Below are 8733 nucleotides of genomic sequence, written 5' to 3'. Positions count from 1 at the left end.
TAACTGTACTGTAATTTAATTGGAGATAGTTTACTCTGGTCAAATGGACCACTGGTCCACCACCTTTGGAGCAGTGGTCCACTTTTTAAAAGTCCATCCAAAACAAGAAAATGTGCTAAACAAAAAAAGGACACGAATAAGAAATGTATCATCTCAGCCTGACAACTAGACACTGCAGAAATGAATGAAACATTGGTGCAACCTGGAGTATCCAAGCTGCTTGCAGGCAGCTCTGCCCAGCCTGTTGTTCCAATCTTCTGAGCAGACTGTCCTCCATTTTCCCTGGATCTGAACCTGCAGGACTGAACTTCTGCCACTCAGACGCACTGAGAGACAGACACATGCGACACAGACAGGAAATTACAAGAAGGGAGACGGTACACTATCCTGTTTTCTAAAACATAGAACTGCTGTTCTGGCATCTTCAGTTAATGCCAACTGAGCACATCTGAGCTCAGGAGCTAAGCAGAGCCAGGCCTGGTTGTATGGGAGTCCACCTGAGATCCCCCAGATCCTGTGTGTTTGTCCTGCAGGCTGGCATTGCTGTGAGCTGACCACACGGAGAAACTCACACAGTAATATGAAAACAGTGTCATCCCACAGCCTGTTTACACCCTCAACACATCCTTTTTTCTTCTCATACTTGTGGTGCTGTAGATGTCACTAAAGTTGTGGCCACTTCATTTCAAACTGTTAAAAAATCCCAGCAGAAGCACAAATATTTCTGCACAGTTTGCACAAAATGTGTCTGCTAGCTAAACGTACAGTTGCTGTATTTCCACATGTGGAAATATTAAAAAACTAGTATGGCTGTGTGTGTGTGTGTGTGTGTGTGTGTGTGTGTGTGTGTGTGTGTGTGTGTGTGTGTGTGTGTGTGTGTCTTACCACAGCCAAGCTCGTCTTCCCCATTTTTGCAGTGAAGTTTTCCGTCACACAGGTAAATGCTGTTGATGCACTGAGACGAGGAGCCACACTGAAACCTCCCCGAACAGCTCAGGCCCACTGTAGGCACAGATGAAACTGTCGATAAGGAAGGTTCTAGAAGTACTGAATGATCTTGTTCAGTGTTCGGTAATACTGCAGACATAAAGAGAAAAGATGGGCAACCTGCATTGTTTCCTGTGGGCACCAGGCAGGAACACCTCTGCTGGTCTGTAATAAGTTGCTTGTGTGGAGTAAATGTTATTTTTGTTTCAGTATTTTTTGTATTTATTGATTATTTACTGAACATTTTATTAATTTGTGTGATTCTGTCTGAGTTGCCATGTTAAGTTTTGTGAATTAGAGCTTTGATAAATAAAAGTAATGCTCCACTAAATTCTGCCTCTGTCATTCTTGGTCATTCTTCACACAGTCCTATTAAGGTTGTGACCACCAACCACGTGACATATCGAACGTGCAACAATCCTGACACTTCAGTGGCTCCATTTTTGCAAAATGTAGAGAGTTACCACAGCACTGAGCTCCTTACATCCAAGGCCAACGCTGAGCAGGACAGCCACCCCGAGGATGCAGCAAACAGCGAATATCAGAACGGCAAAGCGATGGGCTAAGATTCTGCTCTTCCAGCTTTTATCCATGTCATCTTCTGTGGACAGACGGGGTTAGTGAAAATTCGCTGTGCCAACAATATACAATATGAGCACCTGAGTTTCAAAAGTTTTTCATCTCCAACACTAAATGGCTCTTAAGTTTAGGCTTTATTACACTGACTGTGTGCTTTATTTAGTCATCGCATTTTACATCCGAGGAAACACACTGTGTCCCTTTGCAAACACTGATCTAGCAGCAAGATTATTTTGACATTTTTCAAGACGATTGTCAAAATAATTTTCTTCAATATTACTCAGACCTTTTTGGTAGAAAGCAAATTGTAAAAGTCATTTTAAAAAGGGAGACGTAAAGACGTTCATGTAAGAAAGAGCTGAATCTGTAAAAGATCTTTTGCATTGTATTTAGTTGGATTTTGTGCTGATCTCCTTTTAGTTTTAGCCTTGAACAGTAATATTTCCATTATGTCATGCAAGTACATATTCACCCCTGGAGTATCACAGCATCTCACCATGCATAAATGGCTGCACTTTGGTAATGGGCATGGCTGGACTGGGTGGAGGTTGGGGATCTGCGGGTTTAGTGCAATAGTTCCCTGACTGTGGCTCAATGACAAAGCTGCCCAGGGGGCTGATGTTCAGACTGGTGGGGGTCTCGACAGTAGGGAGGTCTTCTTCTGTCACCGAGACCACATCTATCGTGGAGGAGCCTGGTTGCTCCGGTGCGTCTTTCTTTGGTTCCTATGTGTAAGATTGAAAAACAAAAAGGGCAAATCAGATACAATACAACTATAACAATGTTCAGTTTATTTGATAAACTATGTGACATTTACAGCCAACACAAGACTTGCTAGAAAAATGTTTGTGTTATGTGTGACTGTCAAACTAAAACGTCTAAATACCCAAATTTGCTGTAAACCAGAACTAGCTTGGGCTAGCAGCAACATCTGGGCCTGATGATTAAATAGTTGAATTGTTTTCCTAATTGAACTATAAGTCATGGACATGACTGCTCGGGCCCACAGGTCAGCTGACACTGGCCACTATAACTGTTTTAAACACTGGATTAACAAGTATGCAAGTGTGTGTGTTAAAACTATATAAGTAATGAATGCTGCTTGTTAATCAAACTGGCTAAACAAGGCAGATAACAAAACGCTCCACCCTCTCATCAAAATATGATAAATTGTAGCACAAACAAACAAACAAACAAAACGGTCCCTGCCAAATTGCTAATGTTGAGAACTTAAAATGCAAATTCCAGTGGTTATGTCCACCTGTCAACAATTTACATGAACTTGAAACGAGTCGTCACTCATCCAGGTGACTTCTTCAGTCTCAGCTGACTGACCCCAATCTTATAAACAGTACATTTGCACAATGACTGCACCACTGCACCATTAGCACCACTAACGAACAATGAGCTGGGAGGTCAGTTCCTTGATCATTAAGATGCAAATTTTATGACCATTGATGAACAACAACAAACATCCTTTTCAAAAGGTGTTTGAATGAACTGAGAAAGCTCATCTAGCTCAGCAAGAAAAGTCTAAGACCAGGCAACGAAGGACGTTTGACTTATTTGCTGCGTGCTGTTCGTTTGGCTTACTTATTGTAATATGGCGCTCACATCACTTAGTAATGACAGGGGCAGGGTTTAATAAGAATATTTTCTTCTTCCTGCTCCTTTTCACACATGGTTGTTGTGTTTTGTTGATAGAAGATGTGGTTGTTTTGTTTGATTTGTAGTACCAAGTGTGAAATAAATAAAAATGAAATGAAATGAAATGACAACAACGTCCAGCAGACATGGGTAGGTGCACGATTCTGCCAAACTAGAAAGACTATCATGAGAAAACTTTGTGAGACGTGAGAGATGGAGGCAGATGAAACCATGGTCTTGTACGATGTTACATCTCTCTTCACTTGCATCCCAGTCACTGAAGCGTTGGGGGTAGGTTGTAAGAGATTACAGGATGACCCCAACCTCAGCAACAGCACCACTCTCAGCATCAACCAAGTGCGTTTGCTTTTGGAACGGTGTCTTCTCTGTGAATGGTTCTCATGGACATTGATCATTGGTTGCTGATCAATGTCCATGAGAATTTGCATACTAATTATCAAGGAACTGAACTTACTGCCCATTGTTCCTTCAGTGGGCAGGTTCAGTCATTATGCAAATGTACTGTTTATAAGATTGGAAACCTGCAGTCAGCTGAGACTGAAGACGTCACCTGAACGCTACGTCCAGATGAACTGAATCAACCTTTTGTGATTTCCTTACCTGGATGATTGAGTGTGCATCAAGACAATTTACTTGAACAGACCTCTGATTAACAGATGAAATTCTATTGGCTGGGATTAGATGAGCCATCATGCCGGGGGACAAGTGTGATGTAGGGAGCAGGTTGTGGTGAATGTATTAATCTGTCAAACGCTCTTTATCCCGAGTTGATTGGGGTTTGATTATAACCAAAACAATTCTTTTTTCGGATTAAATTTATTTACATTTTTGCCCTTATTATCCTCACTTTTCACTTTCAGATTGGCACAAAAATCCCTTAAGAGAAGGAAAAGATTGACAGTCTGGTCGTAAAATTTGGAGCTTTACAAGATTAACAACAAGTTTTACGAGAATCTCTGGCAAATAGCCCTGAAATGAAATATCTCTCTTGTTACTTTCAGATAAAAGCCTGACTAACAAAGCGGTGTCTGGTCACCTTCCTGATAAAGACACGTGTTACTCAGCTTTTGGCAGCAATCAAAGCTTGGTTTATAGCATATAGCATATACTTAGGGCTGGATCCTAAAACCTTCCTTTGTTACGCTGCAATATGCAGGGGACACGCAACCTCCGGGTGGCTTCCCCTGATGTACTCAATCACCTTTTTTACTGTCTATGAGCTCACACAACGCTTTTCATTTAATCATTAGTAATTACTAACTTCTGTCTCTCTTATTAATTTCTGTCCTGTGTCTCTCCACTCACCTCCAACTAGTGGTGGCAGACGGCTGCCCCTCCCTGAGCCTGGCTCTGCGGGAGGTTTTTCCTTCCCACTGTCACCAGGTGCTTGCTCATAGGGGTTGTTTAATTGTTGGGGTTTTCTCTGTACTATTCTAGGCTCTTTACCTTACAATATAAAACGCCTCGATGTGACTGCTATTGTGATTTGGAGCTATATCAATAAAATGGAATTGTTTTTAACAGAATTGTCTGAAAATGACAGATGTCTTTATTTTTCTTGCTTTGCAAAAACACGTCTCGTTGTTGTTGCCTTGTGAATGCAGATTAATGAGATTTTGAATATATGAATTTAAATTTTTATTTATATCACTAAACATGTTTATAATTCAGCGTTCAGATCGATAACAAACTGTCAGGAAATTATTTTAGTGAAAATATGTTCAAATGGCTTAAAATAATGTAAAGTTTATTTATATAGCCCTGCTTATGAACACAATTCACAAAGTGCTTTTAAATACAGAATAAGAAACAGCGATTAAAATGGTGTAAATAGTTAAAACTAAATAAAGGAAAGCCTGAACAGCCGTGTCTTCCAAGTGAACTGTATATGATTATAGTTTGTTATTTACATTTACAACCTTTAGATTAAAACACAGTAGCTTTGTTAGTCACTCTGAAGCAGTAACTCATGTCTAAGGCATGGATGTTACATAACCCCTGGTGGCCTTCAACGAAGAAGAAAATACAACGTTTCTCATGCACTCGATTTTGTCCACTTACTGTTGAGGTGGATGATGTGTTATCAGCACTAGCAGCAGGACCTGTGGGAATAAAGAGACAGCGCTACAGAGAGGTAACTGGAGATGTTACTGACAGAGTAGATATAAATTCCTAAATAGATTCCTAAATTCGAAATTATGTCCAACGTACTGATCTTCTCACAGTCTTCAGTCATCATGCCATCGTCCACACTCAGCTACACTTTGACTAAGACCATAAGACCTCAAACTCCCTAATATCTCTTCATTATGATCACTGTCTTTTTCCTTTTTCGTCTTTGTCCTAATGGCTGCCCTCCCGCTGTGCCTCCGCTCTGATACAAACTGACACCTGAGCAGGTAAATGTTCCCACACAGCATGAAGATCAGGTGACGCTGTATCTCCTGCTCTGTGGGTTGGGTTACAGAGTGTATTTGAAGCATAGAGACAAGTTTGGGAGGAAGAAGGCTGTTGATCACCTGAACATTGATTCCTGCAAACAGACCTCTCTGAATAAGCAGGAAACAGCTGGAGAGTAAGTAAAGCACATACACCTCTTTGTGAACTGTGAATTCAATGAAACAGTATTTACATATTGCCAAATCACAACAACAGCTGCCTTAAAGTGTGTTATATTGTAAACACTCAAAGGGTTTACACGACATGCACTCCCCAAACATACTCTATACTCCCAGGTCCAGGTATCACCGCCCCCAGGGGGGCAATCAGGCCCCAGACCCAGGAGATGTTACCCTTTTCCCTGGGTAAATTCAATTCAATTCAATTTTATTTATACAGCGCTAAATCACAACAACAGTCACCTCAAGGCTCTTTGTATTGTAAGGTAGACCCTACAATAATACATACAGAGAAAAACCCAACAATCACATGACCCCCTATGAGCAGCACTTTGGCGACAGTGGGAAGGAAAAACTCCCTTTTAACAGGAAGAAACCTCCAGCAGAACCAGGCTCAGGGAGGGGCGGGGCCATCTGCTGTGATTGGTTGGGGTGAGAGAAGGAAGACAGGATAAAGACATGCTGTGGAAGAGAGACAGAGGTTAATAACAGATATGATTCAATGCAGAGAGGTCTGTTAATACATAGTGAGTGAGAAAGGTGACTGGAAAGGAAAAACTCAATGCATCATGGGAATCCCCGGCAGCCTACGTCTATTGCAGCATAACTAAGGGAGGATTCAGGGCCACCTGGTCCAGCCCTAACTATATGCTTTAGCAAAAAGGAAAGTTTGAAGCCTAATCTTGAAAGTAGAGATAGTGTCTGTCTCCTGAATCCAAACTGGAAGCTGGTTCCACAGAAGAGGGGCCTGAAAACTGAAGGCTCTGCCTCCCATTCTACTTTTAAATACTCTAGGAACAACAAGTAGGCCTGCAGAGGGAGAGCGAAGTGCTCTAATAGGCTGATATGGTACTACAAGGTCATTAAGATAAGATGGGGCCTGATTATTTAAGACCTTGTATGTGAGGAGCAGGATTTTGAATTCTGGATTTAGAGAAATCTGCTCTCTCTTTCTAGTCCCTGTCAGGACTCTTGCTGCAGCATTTTGGATTAGCTGAAGGCTTTTCAGGGAGTTTTTAGGACTTCCTGATAATAATGAATTACAGTCGTCCAGCCTGGAAGTAATAAATGCATGAACTAGTTTTTCAGCGTCACTCTGAGACAGGATATTTCTAATTTTAGAGATGTTGCACAAATGGAAGAAAGCAGTCTTACATATTTGTTTAATATGTGCGTTGAAGGACATGTCCTGGTCAAAAATGACTCCAAGGTTCCTCACAGCGTTACTGGAGGCCAAGGTAATGCCATCCAGAGTAAGAATCTGGTTAGATACCATATTTCTAAGATTTTCAGGGCCGAGTACAATAACCTCAGTTTGATCTGAATTAAGAAGCAGAAAGTTAGCGGCCATCCAGGTCTTTATGTCTTTAAGACATTCCTGCAGTTTAACTCATTGGTGTGTGTTATCTGGCTTCATGGACAGATAGAGCTGGGTGTCATCTGCACAGCAGTGTAAATGTATGCTATGTCTTCTAATGATGCTGCCTAAGGGAAGCATGTATAATGTAAACAGAATTGGTCCTAGCACTGAACCCTGTGGAACTCCATAATTAACCTCAGTGTGTGAAGAGGACTCTCCATTTACATGCACAAACTGGAGTCTATTAGATAGATATGATACAAACCACTGCAGCACAGTACCTGTAATACCTACAGCATGTTCTAATCGCTCTAATAGGATATTATGATCAACAGTATCGAACGCTGCACTGAGGTCTAGCAGGACAAGCACAGAGATGAGTCCACTGTCAGAGGCCATAAGAAGATCATTTGTAACCTTCACTAAAGCTGTTTCTGTGCTGTGATGAGCTCTGAAACCTGACTGTCCATCCATCCATTCGCTTCCGCGTATCCTTTTCAGGGTTGCGGGGGGCGCTGGAGCCTATCCCAGCTGTCATAGGGCGAGAGGCAGGGTACACCCTGGACAGGTCGCCAGTCTGTCGCAGGGCTAACACACAAGGACAGACAACCATTCACACTCACATTCACTCGCACATTCACACCTAGTGGCAATTTGTATTATCCAATTAACCTATCCCCACAAGCTGCATGTCTTTGGACGGTGGGAGGAAGCCGGAGTACCCGGAGAGAACCCACGCAAACACAGGGAGAACATGCAAACTCCACACAGAAAGACCCCGGCCTGATGGTGGAATTGAACTCAGGACCTTCTTGCTGTGAGGCAACAGTGCTAACCACCGTGCCGCCCTGAAACCTGACTGAAACTCTTCAAATAAACCATTCCTCTGCAGATGATCTGTTAGCTGTTTGACAACTGCTCTTTCAAGGATGTTTGATATGAAAGGAAGGTTGGAGATTGGCCTATAATTAGCTAAGACTGCTGGGTCTAGAGATGCTTTTTGAGTAAAGGTTTAACTACAGCCAGCTTGAAGGCCTGTGGTACATAGCCGATCATTAGAGATTGAAGCATTAATTAATGGCAGGACTTCTTTGAGCAGTTTTGTAGGAATGGGGTCTAAAAGACACGTTGATGGTTTGGAGGAAGTAATTATTGAAGTTAACTCAGAAAGATCAGTTGGAGAAAAAGAGTCTAACTTAACATCAATGGTACTAAGAGTAGCTGTAGATAATATTACATCTGTGGGATGATTACTGGTCATTTTTTCTCTAATGATTAAAATTTTATTTGTGAAGAAGTTCATGAAGTCATTACTAGTTAACGTTAAAGGGATGGTTGGCTCAACAGAGCTCTGACTGTTTGTCAGCCTGGCTACAGAGCTGAAGAGAAACCTGGGGTTGTTCTTATTTTCTTCAATCAGTGATGAATAGTAAGATGTTCTGGCTCTGTGGAGGGCTTTCTTATAAAGCAGCAAACTATTTCTCCAGGCTAAATGATGATCCTCTAAATTTGTGACACGCC

At 41.8% G+C, this 8733-nt stretch overlaps 1 protein-coding gene across 1 annotated transcript; it reads right to left on the bottom strand.

Annotated features, from left to right (window-relative positions):
* Window positions 1–1038: 1038 nt before the first annotated feature.
* Window positions 1039–5568, bottom strand: LOC146650390 (uncharacterized). Its single transcript, XM_085383703.1, has 5 exons — window positions 5446–5568; window positions 5296–5336; window positions 2063–2291; window positions 1452–1588; window positions 1039–1077 (listed from the first exon to the last, which is right to left on the bottom strand). The coding sequence occupies exons 1-5, from the start codon at window positions 5471–5473 to the stop codon at window positions 1039–1041; spliced, it is 474 nt and encodes a 157-aa protein (XP_085239829.1). The 5' UTR covers window positions 5474–5568.
* Window positions 5569–8733: the final 3165 nt, after the last annotated feature.

This window comes from Rhamphochromis longiceps, linkage group LG16, assembly GCF_057381845.1.
Source record: "Rhamphochromis longiceps isolate RC_006_pf linkage group LG16, R_longiceps_female_GT1.1, whole genome shotgun sequence".
Classification (NCBI taxonomy): Eukaryota; Metazoa; Chordata; class Actinopteri; order Cichliformes; family Cichlidae; genus Rhamphochromis; species Rhamphochromis longiceps.
Note: the sequence above shows the minus strand (reverse complement) of the source record. Positions and strands in the feature narration are given on the sequence as shown.

What these genes read in the sequence shown, in the direction of transcription:
- LOC146650390 (XM_085383703.1), bottom strand. Translation starts at nt 5,473, where the DNA reads ATGATGACTGAAGACTGTGAGAAGATCA. An exon ending in TGAAGACTGTGAGAAGATCA is followed by an intron (nt 5,337 to 5,445) that starts GTACGTTGGACA and finishes TTATTCCCACAG; the next exon opens with GTCCTGCTGCTAGTGCTGAT. An exon ending in GTAAGGAGCTCAGTGCTGTG is followed by an intron (nt 1,078 to 1,451) that starts GTAACTCTCTAC and finishes TTATGTCTGCAG; the next exon opens with TATTACCGAACACTGAACAA.